The 23111-nt window shown below is 38.8% G+C and overlaps 1 protein-coding gene across 6 annotated transcripts in view; it reads right to left on the bottom strand.

The window, feature by feature from the left end:
* The window catches only part of PPP3CB (protein phosphatase 3 catalytic subunit beta), a 46004-nt gene extending 30918 nt beyond the window's left edge, over positions 1-15086 (bottom strand). For 2 of the 6 annotated variants that reach the window (XR_011681058.1, XM_071438921.1), the window contains exons 1-3: positions 14866-15085; positions 4107-4307; positions 1936-2060 (exon numbers count right to left, since the gene is read on the bottom strand). Coding sequence is in view for 5 of the 6 variants with exons in the window: in XM_071438921.1 (XP_071295022.1) it covers positions 1936-2060; positions 4107-4307; positions 14866-14935 (396 nt within the window). In the remaining variant the exon portion in view is untranslated. Of the gene's footprint in view, positions 1-1935; positions 2061-4106; positions 4308-14865 lie in introns of all 6 variants that reach the window. The other 4 variants (XM_071438920.1, XM_071438919.1, XM_071438917.1 and 1 more) reach the window with 4 other exon arrangements.
* Between the last annotated feature and the right edge of the window lie 8025 nt (positions 15087-23111).

Here is a 23111-nt window from a genome sequence, read left to right as displayed (position 1 = left end):
AATAAGGGTGTTAACAGTTTCAAAAAGCAGGTACTGCTTAATGTGCCATTTTAAAACAGCACTACTTCCCCGAATCCAGTTCTGGACATGAGTTATCCAAATTGCTTATTACTTTTCCTAATAACAGCCACATAGAATACTGGAAAAAAAATTTATATTTGCTGGATATTCAATACTAAAATAAACTCAGCAGAATTAAACTGTAGAATATTTTCATCTAGACAAACACTGTATGTGTTTCTGCCTAAAATCTGGTATAATATATGATTCTAAACACTGGCATAGGAAGAAAAGCAGACATTTATTAACAGAGACCGGGAAAAAACCCCTGACAAAATAATTTCCCTTAAGGTTAGATACATCATTTGGACATCATTTTTAAACTACAAATGGACAGAGTAAATCATCCTCTCCCCAAACACTGGGGAAGCTGACTGCTTTTTCAGTGTACAAACAGCAAAGTCAAAGAATTATAGTAATTTTCTATCTATCATTATTACTGCAAGAAGAGCAGCAAAAGCTCAAAAAGAGCCTGTTACCATCCAGCAGTCCTGAATGCCCAAAATGTATTTCACAAATTTCAGATCTAATTATTTTATTTTTGACTGAGCACAGAAAACTCAAAACCCCACAAGTTTTGGACTTCACTGAAGTCACCTACAAACTCTTATTATCATTGTTCTTAACAAATTCCAGTACCCTGAAGCTACCATTACTCAAAGTTATTTTACACAGAATAGCAGAATACATGAAAAGGGAAGAAAGAAAACAAATGGACACTTAAAAAAACCACTGCAAACATTGATAAACACATCAAAGACTTTTATTGTGAAGTTTAGTTAAAGTAATTACTGAATTTTTATCTTCTTAGTAAGAAAATGTAAAACTAACCTTTGTTCAGAAATTTTTTTAAGTGTAGTGGTTGAAAAGCTTTCATACCAGATTTTGATATATTAACATATAGAGTTGTTATGTAAATGCCTTTTTCAAGGACAATTACATTATTTGTAATCATCAAAAACAAGCAAAGATCAAATTAACAAATAGGGAATATCTATTGAAATTTTTCCTTAAAGATGACTTTGAGGCAATTGATGCATGTCCTGTTGGTCTACCATCTCTAACAACCCCAAAATGCATTGTGCATGCCTTTCACAGCACATACCCACACATTATCAGAACTGCAACATTTTAATACAGAAACAAAAGAACTACACTGGGACTTGCAAGACACTGTTTCAAATGGCATGCTATTCCATTAGATTCAGTATCTATGAAGAGATCCCAAGCTGAGGCACTTCCCAGGCTGGTTACAGAAGAACACTTAACTTAAAAACCATGCTCTGAAACTAATCGATGTGAATATGTGAATATCTTTAAAACGCAGCACAATTAAGGAACATGCTGAAAATAAAAAAATTGTTTGAATTCAAAGTAACTGAAAAATTGATGGCAGAAACACAGGTCATCCTTAGGGAATATCTGTATTTGCTCTAAGAATTTTTGTAAAGAAAAATATTAATAATTATTAAAAACCATTTGATTATCTAAATAAAATTAGTTTCTTTTATAAAAACAAACAGATAATAATATTATAAATAATTGAAAGACCTTGCAGTCATGACTCACCTGTTGTCCACAAACATACAAACATATTACCAGACAAGCAGCAGTACATATAATAATGTAACAGAATTCAACTTTTAGAAAACCAGCTAAAGAAAGAGGAGAAAAAATGAGTAAGTGGCGATTTCAATGGGACAGTCCAAACGACTGGTCAACATCCTCCTGTCAACAGGCCTTTAGCACAGGAGAAGGCACAGCAAGGAAGAATGCATTCAAATGTTAAAGCAGACCTAAAACTGCATTTGAAAACCTAAGTGAAAGTGTGCTTATAAAAAAATCAGGACAGAACAGATTAATATATTCAGTTACCTCTATACTAAAATAACCTCTGTCTACATAGTCACCGAGGAAGAGGTATCTTGTGTTAGCAGGTGATCCTCCCACTTCAAACAGCTTCATTAGATCAAAGAACTGGCCATGAATATCACCACACACTGCAAGCAAAAATTTTGTTCAAATTAATTTAAAAAAATCTAAAGGAAAAGGTACCAATTATAGTTAACATCCACAAACTACTTCTAATTAAGAAGAAAGACAGGTATAAAGCAGAATAACAGAAATTTTTGAAGGTTGCCCCTTTGCTTTTCATTAAGATGCTGTCTTCATTACCTGTGACAATACTGATGATATAGCTCTGAGTCCAGGAGACTGGGGGGTATTCTTCCAACACATTTAATGCACTGTGATTGAGGCCTTGAAAGCTGTCAGCACCTCTTTAATGTCCTCCCCAGCTCCTTAGGTATCTTTGCAAATTCTCCTTGGCATGTGTATTTGAAAATGCCTGCTGCTTCACAACAATTTGCTGAGTTCATGTGAACTTGAAAAAAACCAGGGAGTGTACTTTTGTTTCTGTTTCAGACTAACACACTTCTTATTAAAATCATATCTTCTCCTTGCTGAGTTACTTTTCTCCTTCAAATAATCATGTGCATTATTTCAACAGTGGATTTTTCCTGTGTTTTTAGAATATGAGAAGGGACAAGGCCAGTGGTCAGCAACCAAAGGCAGAAGTGCCAAAGATAGCAGCAGATGGGAAGTCTTTAGGGAGCATACAGCAAAACCAGGTCATCTCACAACTTTAAAAAGTAATTAAAAATGCATGGAAGAGACAACTGCTCCTGTCTCCTCTTTCCCACAGGAGTTCCCAGTTCAATGGAAGTCAGGAGCTGCCTTCTCACTTCTGCATAAGGTGTCAATGGTAACAACAGGAATTTGAGAGATTACGCCTTTCCTTGATGCACAATGTCACCGATCAACTGACAAACAGCATGTCCTGACTTTTAAGAGTTTATCAGTAAAATCTCTGGGGAAAAAAGTTGTCCTAATTTAGGAAAGAAATACTGGATATGGCACACCACTATATAAAGGTTGTTATTCACTTAGAGCAGACCATTTGTCATCACAATCTATAAAATATGAGACTAAATAGAATGTGCACTCATTTTGGTCTCTTTTCTTAAGATTTCTACTCAAACACCGAAAGAACTTCCCTCCTTTTTAAATTGCCAATAGACCAATTACCTGTATATACAGAAATACAAGAATGCTAAACAAACTTTAATTCTGAGTTTATCTGGAACTGCAAAGGACTCCAAGCTCAGTCAGCCACTTAATAGTTTCCACCATTTCAATCATTCATTTTTTTCAAAATGTCAGCAATAATATGTAAAGTTTTCATTTACCCAATACTAAGAAATAACAAACTGATGCCCTAAAAGAAGCTCGCAGACACTATTTTAATTTATATAAGTCCATTTAGAAGAAAACATGTTCAGATTAAAGAAAATGTGATTTGAACATAAAAAGCAAATCTACGTTCATTATCATGAATAACAGACATGCAACATAGCTACATTCTATGAGTCTAGACTGTTTATAAATAAAAGTATTAAACTACACCAATTCCACCTTTCACCAGGTCAAACAGAAACAGAACTGTTCCAACTATGAAAATACTCAAGAAAACCCTAAAAGTCAGTTTTGTATCCCAGTGGCTCTGGCCCTTGTGTCAAAGATGCTAAAACAATATCAGTACTACTGCTCTCACAAGAACATGGTTTTACACGCAGTCACCAGTCTCACTTACAGAGCAATATAAAGGTGAATTTTTCACTAAGAATCCCAGTTCACAGTATCTGTTTCAAACCACAATCATGAGCTTCTCTTCACATATTTAGATTTCAGAATTATCCTGAGTTCAGGTAGATGCCTTTATTCCTACTTATAATATTGAAGGAATTAGAAATTCATATTTCAACAGCATTTAACTACTTCCTTCTTTTTTCCCAATTTTACTACCAATCCTACTAGTTTTTCGATAGGTTTAATGCCTTCATTTATTGAGCAAATGCAGTTGTGAGGGATAATTCAGAAGGACTAACAGAGAAATTTTCGTTCAGCAATTTGAAGACAAATTCTATTACTGAAAATATCTGGCTTTTTCAAATTTAATTATGTATGAAATTACCTAGAAATATTACCTGTAATTGGAGCTTCAACTTCTATCATAGTTTTTTCCCTCCGTAATATTGCAGCACCCTCATTGATGATTCTAAGTGCAATTTCTTCATCCACTCGACCTTCCTTTATCAAGTGGTTCTTCAAAATGTCAACCCTTGGTCTTCCATCTGTGTCAAACACTTCTTCAGATGTCAAGCGATGCGTTGGTGGAAAAGGGACAGCTAAAATTTAAAAAGAAGAAACAGTAGTCATGACACTCAATTTGAAATATTGATTCCATCTAGGAATGGGGATCCATCATGGAATAGCTGCTAGCCCAAGTAGCAAACTTGTCTTTTCACCAAGGAATTTTACGACATCATTAAAATTTGGAAAGAGTAGTGCTGTGTTTGTATTTAAAAAAATAAACATCTCTATTAGGCAAGGTTGTAGAAACTATAAAACAGAGTTAGAAGGCATAGTAATATGTACAATATCTGGAAGAGTCAAAACTGACTTTGCAAAGGGAAATGATCTCTCTCCATTACACCACCATTCCCTGAAGGACTCATGAAGTACTGGTGATGCAGCATTATCCATTTAATAGCTACTCAGACTTTCAACATTAAAAATTATCCCATCATCAAAGCCTCAGGTGAAAAAACCCACCAAAAAACCTCAAACAAACAAAAAGAACTACCAAAACAAATGCAAAGCTAGCAAGAAAAGGATCCAATACTGTTCAAAAGACTAGAAATAAAAGGAGTCAGTAAGCAGTGGTTGGGGTACCAAAGCAGACTCAGCAACTGCCCAGACAGCACATCTGGCAATCTGCAGCAGTTCAGTTACTGCACAAGTAACTGAATATGGATGTGAGCCATGGAAAAAGACAACACTTCAAAATGCCACTAAGCAATGTCATGGCACTCAGGATGTTACAGGAAATAAAACTAATCTGACCCTGTCCTCTCCTCAAGCATTCTACTGTTGAAAGAATTAACTACAACAGAAGCAAAACCATTCTGTTTCTCACCATTTAAATACTCTGTGTTAAAGAGGAAAATAGGAGGAATACATCTATTCAGAAATAAGAACTAGTGGCATAAATACACTTGTAGACAGAGTATTCATATTTATTTTCGTACTCTCTGAAGTTAAACATTACATTCAAAAAATCAATGCTCAGATACTGAAACATTCCCTGACTTCATTTAAATCAATTTGTAGATTACTAGTTACACATTGCTACCCTTCTGTTTTATGGAGGAGTAAAAATAAAACACCTGAAGCACAAATCATATATATATTCACTGAAATAAATTTTTCTGGAAGATAAACTGCAGATATGTCTACTATTCCTCTTATAAAAGTTTCTATGTAGCAAAAATCTGCAAAATGTGCCCCTACATATTGTAGAACAAATTCACCACTTTTCTGCGGACATAAAGCATTCGATTAATGAAAAGAAAATTTTATGCCTTTCCTTCAGCCTCCTCTATCAGCAATTCAAGTTTCACTCAGAAATGCTAAAATTCCATGTAGTCCAAATGTTAATAAACTTAACTTATTTAAGATATCAAAAGACAATCACTTCTATTCCACGCACAATTATTTAAAAACATAAATCCGGCTCTGAGAAGAGAAATTAATTATTCTGACAAAACAAATTCATCTAATTTTTAAAAGCACTTAATTATGACCAGTTCAAATATTAACTGCTTTTCTGAACTTATTTTCTAACCTTCAGATTCTCTTAATGTTATCTTTTACATTATTTGGAAGTTTTTATCAGTCTGTACATGAATCAATTTTAGGCTCTTTCTTGCCTCACTTTTTTTAATACATTATTTGTGGGCCCACAACTGCCTTCAGCAATTCAAAGTTGAGCTTATCTTTTCAGGAGAGACCAGACAACTCAAAAAGAAGATTTCTCCTGCTTTAATTCCTTCAAAAGCATTAGAGATCTCACACACCATCCCACAACCAAAGTCAGTGACCTCCAAGACACAGTTTTTTAAAAGCTGTGCTCCATTAATCCTAGTATTATTCAGATCTACCAAGGTGAAGATGACTGTTTTGTTCTTTTTGGAAGCTTTCTTTGGTAGATGCAGGGTGTGGCAGAGAATGGTCTGTTGAGGTGACCACCCATTCTTCATTCTCTTAAATGTAAATCATGACTAACTTACTACAACTACCAGTGGCTGCAGAATTCAAGAAGACCTCTTCCTTATGGCAGTTCAGATATTTCAGGGGTTTTAAGTTCATGGTAAATTAAATTTTCTTCTCTTAATAAAGTTCTTGTATCTACTAACAAAATAAAGCTTTGAGTTTGTCTATTGAATTATATTCTCTAGGAGGCTTAAAACCCAGCTGTTTTTACTCCAGTGTCAAGATCTGTCTCAAATTATTTGAATTAATATACTTATGAAGACTCAGATTTAAAACTGTGTATTCGGGGGTTTGTTATCCATAATGCTCAAAACCCACAACTATGGTATGAGAAGTAATTAAGGATCTCTGAAGTTATATTTGCCTCATGAAAAAATGAAGTCTTAAAACTAGTTCCTCAGAGTTTAACAAAATCCTTTTCACATAATACATGTATTTTCCCATTGCTCAAGAAGGATTTCTTAAAAATAATTTCAGAGAAGACAGAATAAAATATGGTAAAGATTTTAGCCATGATCTGCATCACCCAGTAAATAAAAAGTAATACATTTTAGAAAAATTGTTTTTTTCCATTTAATACTTTGAGTTTTGTTCCAGCAAAAGTTAACACCGTATTAGAGTGCATACCTTTGAAAAATATTACAACTGCTTTTAATAGGTTAAGGATGAGGATTTTTGAAGCATGTAGACAATTTCTGCAAACTAATTGGTTTAATTAAAGCTTTGATGAAGTAGTCATAGAATGTTATAGCCTGAGGAAAAAGAATTGCAGCATGATGTGTTCCAAGACATGAATATAATCCATGTTTCAAAGTCTTTGTGCACAACCTGCGCTCTCGGGACTGAAACAGAATGGTAATTAAGAGGAGTTACCCTAAGGAAATAACGTGGTGTTGGGCATTAAAGGATTCTCTTCTTCCATTCCCAGCCAAGCTAAACAATAGAAAAGTATCTAGAGATGAATATCTAATACACACTGCAATATCTTATTAGTAGAAGTATAGATGTTAATAACAAATGTAGCACATAATGATTTACAACCACAGACAAGACCTTCTAAAACAAACCATTGCTTACTAGTCACAATTCATCAATTTCACTTTAAAAATACATACAAATGATACAATTTTAATATACTGATCAAACAGTGTAAAAAATAGAGCTGAGGAAAAAACAGTAAATAGCTTTTGGGAGTTGTTAATGAAAATATTTTGATGACTTTTTATTGCTAATTGAATATGCATTAACAAAGAGGAAAAAAATCACCTTTCCTTTGTACTGCAGTATCAATAAGAGATATAGAAAGCAAAACCTCAAAACTTAATTCTACACTGACTTTCTACAAGCCTCTGGGTACATGGATACCTTACAATAAAGCATGCTGTGGAGATTCAAAGATTAGCAGCAATCTGAAGGATGAATTCCCACGACATAGTAAGAAGTTCAAAGGAGAAAAACAACATTAGTGTGGCACTTTACCCAATATAATAATCCCTGCTGAGAGGCGCAATACGGCAACTCACACAAACACGCCACCTCCAGACCCAAAGCAGATCTCACACTGCCTAGTAACTAAATACAACAGTAGCTGCTAATCAAATTTTACATGTAGATACTGTAAATTTAAAGCACACTGATACCTGTGCCCATTGTAATAACCTCAGATAAATCTGGCTTGTATCAAGAGACACCCTGTTGGAACAGGCTCAAGAAACAAAATGAGATCAAAGTCCCTAGACTAATGTAAGAAATAGCATCAGGGATCAACCGTAGAAGGTACTCTACTTTCACAAGCAAAATTGTTTCTGTTCTTATGACTGTAAAACTTTAAAAAATTTTTTCCCTCACAGCGAAAGAAAAGTAACCATTCTTCCTCTATCATCAGAAGCCCATGACATGTTTCATGAATTTAATTTTGGCTGTTAAACCTGCTCAATATCCCAGACTGCATTTTCTGTTTCAAAAATGTTTTTGATTTTATTGATGAAGTCTGTCTCACCTCACATTACTAAGGTTACTAAACACAGATATTCTGCTTGCAAAGAATTTGTTGCTTTGGTGATAGGTATACATGAAACAGTCTATATAATGTTTGTCTCCACCAAGTGTATCATGTAGCATACAAGCATGGTGCTCTGTGAAAAGGAAGGCCAGCATCCTTCATTTTCTCAGCAAGTTTATTACCATGATAGCAAAATGGTCTGTGGTTTTTCTGTCATTTAGCCACCTTTTGTGGTCTTTTGGTTTTATGAATGCATTGCTGTCTATGTATTGTCACTCAGAAGAATCACAAAGCCTAACATCTATTTACATATTTACTCTTTCAATTTGTCCCTGGAGTTTTCACACCTCTGCCAGCATCTCTACAGAAGGAAAAGATGCAGCATCCATAACTGCTATGAGGACAGAATATATCCAAATATTCTTCTGCACTGGCAGAACAGATTTGAAAAGAAACAGCATAAAGGCATCACAGATGGTCTGTGGACCAGCAACTTTGAAAATACGAGATAAGCACAAATACATAGCCACATCCATTGGAATCAGAAAGCTACAATCAAAAGCTGACAAAACGCACAAGTTACCCTATTCACCTCAAGCAAGAAAGCATAAATACATCAAAGTCAATTTCTTGCAAATTACCAAAACTATCCCAAAGTTTCTTCGAATGCAAGGTTCCTGCTATGTTAACCAGCATGTTAAAAGCAAGAAAAAATGGCACTGTAAACCTTGAAACCCTACAACAGCACTAAAGGTACTATTTATTTCATCCTCACTTATCATGTACTTGTAGTCTCAAAAGTTTCATAGAATTTTAAATCTCAAATGAAAGTGTGGATATATCTTGTATGCCATGGTACATTCTTTCATCTTTTATACTGTGTAGTTTTTCAATTAACTTGGTTGATGTTTTTAGAAGTTCCTCACAGGAAAAATACAATTATTTATTTGAAAAGTATTTAAAGATACTCCTGCCCTTAAAATGGCCACACTGTGTAATATATATATTAAAGATTACATAGTGCTTAAATGCACTTCTGGGAATGACGGATGCATAGATCTTTCCCTCTCCCTACTCTGTTTTTGAAACAAGGTAGTTTATGGATTTTCTCTAAAGTTTCATCCAGACCACCATGTTTATGACCACTGCTAGAACTGTTTCCACTATTTTGTCCAAATTCTGAAGAGACATTTTCATAGCTTTTGCCTCCACTGCACCTTTTTACTACTAATTCAACAATCTAAACTACATGTTACACAAAAAGGTATTTCACATCTTCTATTGTTTGGTACTGCATTCCTCCTTTTCACAGGGTGACAAGAATTACAGTAGCTTCCCATTCAACTTTTCCATTAAATATCATTCATAAGATAAGAAATATCTAACTCTATCCTCTATTCAACCACTCCTTTTCCAAGTCAGAGACTTGTCAACTTTGTCACTCCACCTCGCCCAAATGCCACTCTCTGCCTCTGAACATATCTTTGGATAAAGAAAACCAGAAAAATGGAACAAAATTACATGTTGTTGTTCAAGAGGCACATATAACACAATATACATATAATGGCATGATGGTGCAATCTCTTTTTTCTAAATTGGTCATCTAATACTCCCTGAATTCTTATCAGACCAGTTGACTGCCACTGCATTAACATTTTTGTAATATCATCCATACAGATCCTAATATTTATTTCCCAAGTTCACTACCTCCTATGTTGAAAAAATAATTGTTCTGTCCTTTGTAGAGTCTGCTCTCTCTTTCTCTGAACAGCATCTCCTACAACTTCTTTACCAAGCACTCAGCCTAACAAGAGCTTACTGAAGCATCTCTGGAAGTCCCTGGATAAGTGTTACTATTTGCCATTCACTCTGTTTTCTAAAGAACCTGTCAACACATTTAAAGAGCACACATGACAGATGTTAACCTCCATCCACCATGGGAGTTTATCACCCATTAACATCCTTTCTCTCCTAACTTTGATCCAGAAGAGGATATTTCCTCTTCTGCTTACTTTAAAGACTTCAGTGAAGAAACATGATTAATAGTTTTGCCTGGATCAACAAGCTCACTGGCTTCTTCAAAATATTCTAACAATTTCTCTTGATTTTCATCTATGAAACCTGAACCAATTCCTCTTTAACACTGTATTTCCTGGGTATATAGCTAGGCCACTCTTTCTTATAAGTGCTATGAATCTGTTTAAATTAAACTTATTGATTTACAGTTGTCCAGTTAATTCCCTTTTTTTTTTAAATGCAGCCATGCTCCATCTCTCAGACTCAGAAGATGAGTTACACCACAGGCTATGGAAAATAAACATTTTGTACCCAAAACTCCCAAGGAATTCCTTTAGAGCCACCAGACAAATATCTCCTGATCCTGAGATACTTTTTGGGAACATTTTTCTCGTTGATGAATCTTGAAACCACTTACATTTCAATGAGAGAATTCTTTGATCCATTCAGCAATAAGAACTGACTCATGTGGGAAAGAGTTCCTTACACAATAAACACAAATGTGAGCAGTTGCCAGATTTTTGTGCTCTGGCCTTACCTTCCCAGCCCTCAACTGCCAATTTGCCCTACTGAAATTGAAACAGGCTTCCATTTTTGGGTGAGGTTTTTTTGGTTTTGTTGTTGTGATTTCAAGATTCATCCCCTCTAAACATCCCCTGAAACAAAAAAGAAAGACCAAACACTCACTTGCCAGAATTCAGTTCCATTCCATTGTCTCTCCCCCAAAACAAAACTCTGATTTTTTTTTTTTTAATATGACCCTTTAATACTCTCTTCATGCTGCTGCTTCTCTGGATCCTCTTAGAATCTGGCCAGCAGCATAAATGCCTTACAAAATTTTTAAAACAGGCTTCATGCTGCCTGTCGACTTTTTACCTTTTTTTAAAACCAGACTCTGAATTATAAATTTAAATACTGCAATGATTTCTTTTTCTCCCTACATGGGCGTAATTGTTCAAAAGTAGCTATTAGAGCCTTTATTTCAGAACCTGCTCGCTCAAGGATTTGAGTTACATTTCTTTGGCTTTCTCTAAAGAGCTGTTTCAATAAGCTTCCATTTAATATCTCAAATGACTGTCTGCCAATCAGACTGTACCATGACTTCTATCCAAAACAAAGGAATCTTTCCATTTCCAGAAGAACAGACATAATCTCCAAATTTAGCATTAGGTCAGCATGACAAGGTCCCGTGGATTGTGTCCCAAGGCCTAGCAACACCCACAGTGCACAGTGTAATGCTGGGAGGATGGGAACTCCCAAGAACAGCTCTGGGCTGCAACTACCCACAAGAGAGTCAGGGAAACCCTGATGCTTTGCTCTCAAAAGAAAGCAATCAAGGCTCACCCCTGCCATGCTCAGGACCACTGTATCAGTGTGAGCTTCCAAACTCTTCTTCATCCCTATCAGGGAAAAAGTGCCTTACTACAAGGCAGTGAAACAGCTGTTTCAGGAGCAAAGATACATTGACAAATTTAAAGTTTGAAAGTCACATGGCTGAAAGGTGAGGTGAGCTGACTGCAGTCAGTCAATTCTCATCTAAAAAAAGGCAAACCCAAAGAATCAGATACAGCATTTAAGTATCAAGAACAGTTCATTGCAAAAGATTTTGACAGAACATAACGAAGAGAACTGATTTGTTTCAGAAGACAGTAAAACACTAAGTATCCTTCAAAGATGGACAGGGTGCCTTAGAAAACAGTGAATCAGAACAACAGGTACATTTTCTCATCCTCTTTGGGAAAAAAAAAATATATATAGCAGTAACAAAAGCCTCATCACAAGACACCTTTTGGGAACCAAATGCCAAAAGCTGACTTCAGACAGTTTTTCAGTTCCACAGCTAACCATTAATTTACAGGAAACTCTGTAAGTACAAATTACTTAGGCAATTTAACTAAGCCATGTAATAGAAAATTTGAGCTTTTTATACTCTTCAAAAGCAATCAATGACCTTTGATGAGAAAATTTGTACTTGGAAAGATATGCTAGAAAACACAGCTAAACTGCATATTTAAAGCTATTTTTATTTTGTATATATCTATCTGATATGACATATTAAATCTGTCAGCCTTTCAGATACTTCTCTACATATCTGTATTTCCCATCAACTGCTAAATATACAAGTAAAAATATGAAGGGGGACACATCCTAATCATTATCCTACCTTATTAGAAAAAATTAGTTACTGATGATACAGTAATTCGGTCATTTCTTCTTGGGTGAGCATCTCTTGCCCACTTTTGCTAACATATATTATAACTGGTAAAGAATTCAATTTCTCACAGCCTCTGAATTTCTATCCCCCTCTTCCACTGATACAGAGGAAGTAAATAAAACTTAAATAAAATCAAGATAAACAATGCAAGTAACAGCAAGCTTTAGGTACTGAATTCAAATTTTCTCCCCAAAAGACACAGTATATAAAAGGCATGAAAGCAGAAATATGGACCAAAACACAGATACACCAGATAATATTACTACATTTTCTCTGTGGCTTTTCTTAAGAACCTGAGACATTATAAAAGACCTATTCATTGTATAATAGGAGAGAGTATGGTGAATGTTTCTTGGTATGCAAGAGGCGATGCATCTGTTTGGGAAGAGGGATGTGACACAGTTGTCACATCTCAGCACGGTTTCAACAAATTGCACAGATACTCCCACTTAGGACTGACATAACCTGCAATCTTGCACTTCTGGGGTCACTGTCTAAAAAAAGTATTTCCAACTGCACTGCACCTAATGGGGGAGGAGAAACCAAACCACCCTGTCCTTTGTATCAATAACACAGAGAGCTTGGCACAACTGGCCAGGCTTTCTCCAGCAGCCAGTGATTCAGCATGATAGGGGTGGAGAGGACAGGTCAACAGAAGGTACAGAAAAATGCTGCTATAGGAACTGGTTCCAATCATGTCAGATGAAGCCATCAAAGACTGATTACCTATACAATACAATATTACCTACACAAATAGGTATACCTATACCTGTTATCTATACAAATTACCTATACAATAGCTCTGCATCCTAACACCCAGGTTCAAAGAAATACTGCAAACTCAGGCAATAATTCTGCTTAGAATGAAGCAACTCTCAAAGACAATTTAAACAACCAGATGCACAGGTCACATTGTGACAAGCTGACTTATTAAGTGATTGGAAATCAGCAGGTTTTCCACTGCGTTCTAAAGCACCTGATCACTTACTAATAATTTTTTCCCATTGTTTGAAGAACTTAACTTCTTACCACAAATTGCAGTAAAGGTACAAAAATTCAGCAGGTCTAAACACCACACACTGAAGTAGCACTAAGGAGTACAGGTTTCCAATAGACTGGTTTTAACATTTTCTACTTTTACCCATGCAATTTGTTCAAACAAATCAACAGATTAAGCAATTCAAATGAGTAACAACTTATTGCTAGTAAAGCTTTCCAGTTTTCTAGAAAACACACCAATGTTCAAAATATCCAATGGGATTCCAAGGCTTTAATTAACACCTGCTGAGGACAAATGCATCCTTTTCATTTCTCAAGGCCCCCTGTAACATAACAAGTTAAACAACCAGATCTGCACCCCTTCCACCTCAGTCAGACCCTGTGTTCCTAGGAATGTCAATCTTAAAAGCAGACTCTTGTGTACACCTGAGATTTCCAACCAGGCCTGCCATAACAATTGTCCACACTGACACCACCAAATACAGTGTAACACGAAAACCACTGGGATCAAAATAAAATGATGTGCAACTTGAGTAAACATAACCTAGGAATTCTTTGAAGCACTACCTATGCTCTACCCTTACCTATCAATTTAGGTCTATCACACATATTTCAGGATGCTTTGGCTGCAAAGGATTATTCTCCTCACAGAAACTAAAATGACACACTTCACAGGGTTCAGATAAAAGAACTACTTTATACCATTTTGGTCGCTAGACCATCCTAGTTTTAGATGGATGTATCTACTATAAAATGCTTTACTTTTTCTCCTAGAAGTATAACGTTTGACTTTTCGCGGCTCCCCACGAGATTACCAAGGAAGGCCACAAAGAAATAGATCAAGGTGAATTTTCTCCATCAGAACTGGAACCTGAGAACAGCAGCCAATAGAACGGGCGGCAGCACCTTCCCATTCGCTCTTCCCCGGCGCTGTCAGCGGCTGCAATTACAGGGCTCTCCCCTGGCAGGCAGCGGAAAAGCCCCGCAGAGCCGAGGCCCGGGAGGGCCGGAGCGCGGCGGGGCCCCCGGTCAGCCCCACACGCCCCTCGGGCAGCGGATCCGGGCGGGACGCGCCAGGCCCGCAGGCCCCGGCCACCGCTTCCCCCGCAGCCCCGCCGCCCTCACAGGCCGCCCGCGCCCAGCTCAGTCCCCCCGATGCAGCAGTGCCCACCCCGGATACTCCCACGCCCGTGCGGGCATCCCACGCCTCCGCAAGGTGGCCGAGCTTCCCTCCCGTCCCCACCTGCGGGCAGGGCAGCCCGGCCCGCACATGGAGGGCACCGCTGCCCACGGCCAGGCCTCCTCTCCGCGCCCAGGCGGGCCCCGGCGCTCGGGCGGGGGTCACGGCCCCGCCGCGCCGTGCAGCCATGTTCCCTCTGAGGGACAGCGGGACGCTCACCCTTGACGGCGCGTTCGCTGGTGGCGTGGGGCGTCAGCAGCAGCACCTTGCTCCCTTCCTTGGCGGACATCGCTGAGCGCTGCCGGGCTCCGGCGGCGGCTGCTGGGCGCGGCAGCGCCTTCGTCCGCCCCTCCGCCGGCGGCTGGTGGGGCGCGGCGGGGCGGGCGGGGGCGGCTACAGGCGCCGGGCGGCGGCGGGCCGGCGGAACATGGCGGCGGGCGCGGCTCGCGGCTCCTGGCGCAGCGCGGGGACGGTCCGCCCCGGGCCCGGCATGCACCGCGCCGCCGCCCGCCGGGCACCGCGGGAGCGCGCGGAGCTCCCGGCCCCGACCGGGACCACGGCGAGACTCCCGCCCGACCCTGGGCGGCGGCGCGGGGCGGGGCGGGGAATGCGGCCCGACACCTCCCGGCGAGCCCCGGACAGCAGGGGGAGGCGGGCGAGGCGGCCGGAACGCCCCCGCCCCAGGACGGGCGGGCGCCAGGCCGGGGCCGAGGGGGAGGTGCGGCGGATGGCCCGGCCCCCAACGAAGCCGTGCGGGCGAGGGCCGGCGGCCACCATGGAGAGCTCCGTGGGGCCAAACCGGGGGCCACACAGCCGGGGGAGCGGTGTTGGGGCGTGGCGAGGCCCTCGCTTCCCACCGGGAACCAGCGCAGAGCGAGGGGCCGCGGCCCTGCCCTCAGGGGCGCCAGCACGACAGAAAGAGACCCAGAGCCGCACCTGGCAGGAGAGGGAGGAGGAAAGAGAAGTTCCCCCGCCGTGAGAGTTTGGGCACAGCTTGGGGCAAACTCCCCGTGACAGATCATTTAGCCAAATTCTCTGTTTTCTCCCTGGAGCTGAGCAAGAGTGGACCAAAGAGCATGAAGGGCCCTGGGTACGGCGGCAGGAGCTGCACCCCTCATCTCCCAAAGCTGCGCAGGCTGACGGGGGGGCAGTGTCCCTTCCATCGCAGCCCTTATGTTCTATACAAACCAACAAAGTTCACATGCATTATTTATACCGAGCTGTACAATCTATTCCACACAATAAACCAGGAAGTTAAGAAAGAAAAGCCATTCAGAAGTTTTGGTTTCCAGCAAGGTCTTTGTTCTTGCCACATTCAGGTCCAAGGGAAAATGATGACACCTGAGATGAAGATCTCCCATGCTGAGCACGAAAAGCTCTTTGGCTTAAGCAAAAAAACATTGAAATTGACACATTACACAAGTGCTTGAGTTAACCTTGCTTTTCTATGTTACAGCCAAGACAGTACAAGCAAGAAACTTTAAATGAAACACATAAAAACACTCAAGGAAGCAAATGAAAATTTTAAGAGAGTAATAATTATAAACCCTTGGGGTATTTATTAGTACACTTGCAAGACTCCGAAGTTTTGGAAAACCAGAGTTCTAGTAATTCCATGCCCACAAGTAAAATGTGTGCATGCATGCAAAAAGAGAGCTGGGATACATTAGAGTATCATGGAAAAAAATCCTGGATGACTCCTTTAGATTTAATTACTAAGCTTTCCAGCAGCAAGAATTACTACTTTATACCACATGTTCTGCAAATGTCTGTCATTGTACAATCAATTTAAAGGGCCTGGTTTTTAAATAGGACAAAAGCTCATTTCCTTCAACAGCAAGGATGTGTATCAATTCAGTGTATGCAGGAAAAGCACAGGACAGGAAGGGCAGTAAGTAGGTGTCACTCCTGATTTTAATGTTAACTTAAAGGAGATCTGCTGAAACAAGAAGCCGGGGGAATGAATTCAGTCTTGTATTTAAAATCAAGAGGAGTCCAGTAATAAATGCAGTTTGAATTTTTGACAGCACCAAACAGCAGACAATCCCATATTATAAAGAAATTAATTTATCCATGCATTTCCAAACACACAGGGAACCAGAGACCTTGCTGAGTGTTGTCAGGAATCTCCTCTTCACCTCACCTGAAATGCAGCTGCAAGAGAGATGCCTTACTTATTTCAATTGTTCTCTTCTCCCAGGAGCCTGCAGCCGTGTTCCCTGGGGTGTGAAGTAAAAGGGACTGATACAGTCAGAATGCTCATTGAGGAAAAAGCACAGCATAATATTATTTTGTTATGATGCTGTACCAGAAGGGGACATTATCAGCCTCTAGGCAGCATACCTAGTGCCCTGCAGGCTGAAACACTTCCAGTTACATCCAGGCATTACCTGAAGAAAAGGCACATATGGATGAAATCTTGCTGGCTTTGCTCCCCCAATATCAGGTTGATATGAAAAATGGTATTATGTCTCTCTACAAATGACACATCCAAAAAACATTAAAATAATTATCTTACCACTTTCATTGATAAAAACAGCTAGAAAAGTAAAAAAGCACAGTTACCTTGGCATTTTACTGTCATTTTTCTGACATATTCTATATTACCTCATTAAAATGCCAAGCATGCATGATTCTCACTAGGACAATATAAAAATTGTCATTAGGCAGAAATATGTAGTTGTGTCTCTCCCTAAGCCCTTTATTGAAGCTTTTCCATGTGGTATTGGCTCTAAATCTGCTACCAACCCTGTAAGGGACATTTACATTGTCCCAATTTGGTGAACCTCACGGCGAAGGCAAAGATGATTGATTTGATCCATCCTGTGTTCAACAAATCAAACATCTTCCACCAGCACCACATGTAGCATTATCATTGTAGGAACTTTGGAACACAATTACAAACAGAAATACAGCCTTGCAGGTAGAAGGCAGTGTGCCTTTATAATCCTGTGAGTTTCCCACAAGTGCCATTCAAATCTGAAAAGCCAAGTCATGTTTTACTTCCTGTTCAGCTTTGCCACCAAGTGGCCATTCCGTTCCAAGGAATGGAATGAGAAGGAAAGGGATAGGGAAAGGAGAAAAGAGAAAAAGAATATGATAAAGTCCTATTCTGATGGGATATTCCAAACCATTACCTAGTTGCTAGAACTGGACTGCTTTCTGAACAACTTGCTTTCATAATGAAAAAACAGTTCAGCAGGAGAAACACATGGAATCACCAAACCAATCCATCTTCTTCTGTACCATGGGGAATGGGACCATTTGGGATGCAGATACCTGATTTCCTTCTGCTCCATCTCAAGGCAGTACCCACTGAAGCAGCATGCAAGAGCTGTTTAAACAAAAAGGTGCTATGTTAAAACCTTGACTGTTCTGACACCTCTGCTGATGGAGGGCTGCAAAGTATAGTAGCAACTACATTTTAGTTAATCATTGCCTGAGACAAGTGCTGTTTATTGAATTTCAAGCAGAAAGAAGTCAGACTTAAAAATTATTGTGAAATTTTGTAGCAGCAGGGCAGATACCAGAACAGTATCTTCTGACTCTAACAGCGACATACCTTAAAAACTGGCACAATGTCCCAGAATCATCTAATTACCCAACAAGAACTTTTTGAAAACTAAGAAGGAAATTGATTCACAGGAGAGAGAGATATATTCCAGATCCCAAGAGAAAGATGCACAGAACAAATCTTGCAAAGATAAACCAGGTCTGAGAGGGGAAGATGTGATATGAGCAGGAGAGTAAGATGAAGGCAAAACTTTTAAGAAGGTGTTCCATTTCATTGACTCTTACTACTGACTGTTTGTAGCTGTACTTTCCTAAACGCCAAAAATGATACTGAGGTTGGTATAAACTGTAGGACTGCCTCAAAACAAGGCACATATTATTTTAAATATATCTTGACATACTGCTGGACTGAGTTTCAATATCAGTAGTTCAAAGTTTTAAGAGGGCACAAGGTCTCCCTGCCGTCCCAAGTCAGCTATTTTATGACAAATCTTATTATCTGTAACACAGAGGCATTTTTCAGAAAGGTTGAAAGCATTGTCTTAAGCCATTTTCTCCAGCATTACAAAGTCATTATCAATGCAATACTCCAGCTCCCAATGTCATCCAGTACTGAGAAGCTGCACCGACTTCAAAAGAAAATAACCAAAACCAAATTATTAGATAGTGTGTCTATATATATATATATATATATATATATATATTAGATAATGCTGGTATAAAATGACAAGCTACTTCAGTATTACAGTGTATCCTGTCCCACTCCCTCCCAGCACACATTTCCCTCATTGCCTGATAAACTCTGTGAATGGGCTGAGGAAGTACAGACTACATTTAAGAAGTTAGTCAAGGCCACAGGCATTACTTGCATCATATAAGAACTGTAAAAAACATGCTAAAGCAACCCGACTCCAGAATTTAGGTAACTTTCACATACCAAACCCTACCAGACACGTATCTGATTTAAATTTCACACCTCTAGAGTGATGGTACCTCAAACCCTTCCTTAGGTTCCTCAAAACATCACTTTATCTGCTTAAAGCATTCCTTCCCCTGCCCTTATTATCTAGTTCAAACTTTTCCTTCCTTAGCCTTAAGCAATTGCTCTTTCTCCTACCATCTGAGACCAACCAATTCCCTCTCTTCATTTATCTTACTACCTTAATGATATTAATAGACTATTAATAGTCACCTCTACTCACTCTAAAAATTGAGTTCACTCTGCTTTTTGCTGCCCTCCTTTGTGTTCTGCTTGTGGAGGCGCTGAGGAAACGAGAAAGACTTAACTGACAAAGTACTCAAGGTAAGCAGGTCTATGTATAGGAGCCTGCAAAAACCCCCCAAACTTACTATTGCTCTGTAACAGGAACTATGACAGAAAACAGTGTGAGATATGTTTTACTATTTTTTTAAACTTTGTTGATCCATGAACACAATGTCTTACAGATCAGAGAAATCCCATTAATGAATTTTAAAGGAAAGTGTTGGGGCAACAAACCCACAAAAAGCAGATATGACAACTCAGTTGCTGAAAAGTTCATGCACTCTTTTCTCACAAATGCATCTGACCATCATTACTATGAGGTGAAAGTGCAACTATGCTTTCAGCTTACCTCTCTGCATCTTTGAGACCAAACACCATGAAGTACTAATAAGAATTAACTGTTACATTAGGATTGGACAGGGCTGAAGAAAGGGTTTGACAAAAATGACCTTTATAACTGGGCAACCCTGAGGTCATGAAAAATGAATGCAGAAAAGGATATCTCAAGGAAATATCAAAATCACCCACATAAACATTTTAAAGCTCTTCTACTATGTATTCTGTCCCTGTAAATTCCTAAGCTAATAGACAATTCTGAAACTACTGGAGAGATGTGGGCTTCCCCCCAACCCACCATGAGAGGTCATTCCATGAAAAGTCATTACAATTTTATTTTCTCATCTGTACCACTGTGCTCTTCCCATGAATTACAACCGTGTTTTCAAATCAGCAGCTTACTGATCGATCAAGACTCCCACACACATACCTTCTTCTCTCTCTTCAGAAGTGTATGGTGTCAAAAACCTGGCTTGATTCATCTGCTACATTAAATAGCTTCTTTTATGCCTCTAAGGACAGTTATCCAAAACCACAGCACTGAAATGGTTGTTTAATGTCAACTGAGTTTTTTTAATCTATCTGGAGAAACCAACTGAATTTCAAAAAAAGGGAATGCATGCATTATTTCATCCTGTTAGGAACAATTAATATATACCACCATGAACAACTGGTTATTTCTTCTTAAATGTATTTTTAAATACATATCTGATTTCTGAAAATTTGTAGCTAAGTTAACAGTAATTTAAGATTAACTTCCATTTGATAGACATATTTTAGAACTTAAACAAAAGTCAGTCTGAACCTTCACAGAGATACTGTCTGTTAACGTGCTCATGCTTTAAGGTGCTTTCAGTAATTTAAGGCAACCTTGAATAGGTTTGTTTCTTTTTTTGTAAGCAGCAAAAGTTCTATGCTTGGAGCTCCCTCAGTTGACAGTCGCATAATTATTAACTGGTATAAATTGTGAGTAAAACCCTGGAAGGATAGCTAACCCTAAACTGCCATCAAAATAATTTTGCCTGACTAGTGAAGAAGTTAAAATTTAGCAATATTAAATTATTCTTACAGTTATTATTGAAGTACAGCTTATTATATTAACTTTTCTCATGTGGTCCTATTTTAAATTATTTTGATTAGTGATATATACACACATAAAACTTCTCAAGCCTACGATTAACTGGTGAATCATCTGGGACCGAGCCAGCCAAAACTTAAGATAATCCTCTTTCAACAAACCTAATGTAAATTAGTTTACAAACAGACACTTGACCTTCTTATTCATGAGTATATTCAGTGTTTACTCACTCCAGAATTAATATTAAAACAATTCTATTGATGCCAATAAGGAAGTTTGTTTCTTCAGCAGAACTCTTTCACTTATATCTGCTTCCACAAACATGCTAGTGAAAATATCAGTGCTCTCAAGTGACTCCACAGCTGGTCTTAGCATTTTTCCATTAATGAAAAAGCAATCTTAAAAACCTTTCCAAGCTACATTGCTTTGGTTTTAAAGGATAAAAAAATTATTCAATGAACTAGAAGAATAATGCAGATAGCAAGAGAATTACAAAATAATGGATCTAACATGCTTTTTCTAAAACATTTTCTGCAACTTTAAAGGTAATTCCATCTGCAATAGCAATGGTGAAGAATTAGCCTTTAAAAAGCTGTACAGATATATAAGTAGCCTTGAAAAGATTCTGGGCTATGAAGTGATAAAATGCTAGAGGTAGCAAGCACAGATGGATGAAAATATACTTTTGTTTTTTACCAGCCACAGCACTGAACAAGAGGCAGCACAGTGGCTGGAGACTCCAGAACACATCTAACTTCAGTGAGGTGTTTGTAAATCCCAAGCACGTTTTTATCTTTGTCCAAGCTCGCAAACACTGACTTGTCCTACACTGTTTGTCCAATGTCTATTTATACACTGTTTGCCAATGTCTATAGCAGCAGTACCTAAGTGCTTCTGCACAGTTTCATTTACCACAGCAGTAACATAACCAAAGACTGCTACTAAGAACATTGCCTACTCTCTCCATCAGTCAATCTTCCTTTCTCAAAAGCTTCAGCACCCCACTGCTGCTGAGGACCATCTCTGTACAGGAATCTATCCACTGAAAGAAGGAAGGAAAATTTAGACTGATTACTGAGTGTTCCTTAAAAAGAGACACATCTGAGCGAAGATATGCACACATTTCCTTTCATTCTGCCTTTTTCACCTATCCATCTGTTCCTTCCTATTCCAATCCACCATTTCTTTTGCTTTCCTCCTTCTCTTCTCCCTAAAGCTCTGCCCTACCCCTCTCCCTACATAACATTAGATCCAAACCCTTTGTGAATTCCAGTATTCTGAAATCCTGCCTGTACTTTCTATGTCCTACCCAACCATCACTGGTAAGTCCATTCCAGCAATGTTAACAATCAGGGGAAATTATCAGTAAACAGTTCCTTCCCTCTTCCCAAATTCCCCCATCTTAATGTGGGTGCAGTAGCCTTTGTTAAAAAGAAATGGGCATTTCCCTTCTCTAAAGCAGAGCACATTCTGGTTAACTCCCAAGTGCTGCACGCTCCATTTGAGCACATGTGCTGCTCAGCAGGTCTAAATATGACTTCCACAAACAGCAGGTACAAACTTGGTTGCCTCTGAGAGAAGGAACTGTGCTAGGTAGTTCCTTTTCCAAACACAGAAGGATCATACTTACATAATTTCGCTACTGCTAGGACAGCAAGTTACTCGTCATTTTATTATTGCCTTCTTTTGCTCCCTGCACAAGGTCTAAATGCATATTACAAACAGAATGAATGATCATAAAAATACAGGGAGTAAGAATTTTATATTTAGAAGAACTGGCATGCACTTATTTTAAAAAGGTGAATTTAAGTGTGTATGGCAGTCATTTCATTTAATTCCATCCAATAACATACTCTTCAGCCAGGGACAAAGAAAAGGTTATATTGCATCAAAGCTTACAAACTGTTAACTCTTAAGAATTCTCAATAGCTGCTGAATTCCTGTGGGAACCCCCTCCTCATCCTTCCTATAGGCAACAGTGAACTTCAACAAGCTATTAAACTACTACATAATTGATTTTTGTATGGTATAAATATCACTAAAAAGACAAGTTAGTCAAAAGAATTACAAAGTAAATATGTAAATACTGACCTTACTAAAATTTGCAGACACAAGCTGAAGCAACAGTATTTTTCCAGCCTCACATTTCCTCCCATGTTAAATATATTGTTGAAAGTACTTCAGTTTGTTTCTCTTCAGATGTACTAATATACTGCTTGGTATGGACCCAGTTTTTCCTTTTCAGGCCTCTGGTTAACTTCATACAAAGCAACT

The sequence above is a fragment of the Agelaius tricolor genome, unplaced genomic scaffold (genome assembly GCF_023055355.1).
Source record: "Agelaius tricolor isolate 1412-34295 unplaced genomic scaffold, bAgeTri1.0.p SCAF_13, whole genome shotgun sequence".
NCBI classification, from domain to species: Eukaryota; Metazoa; Chordata; class Aves; order Passeriformes; family Icteridae; genus Agelaius; species Agelaius tricolor.
This window is presented reverse-complemented; position numbering and strand designations above follow the sequence as displayed.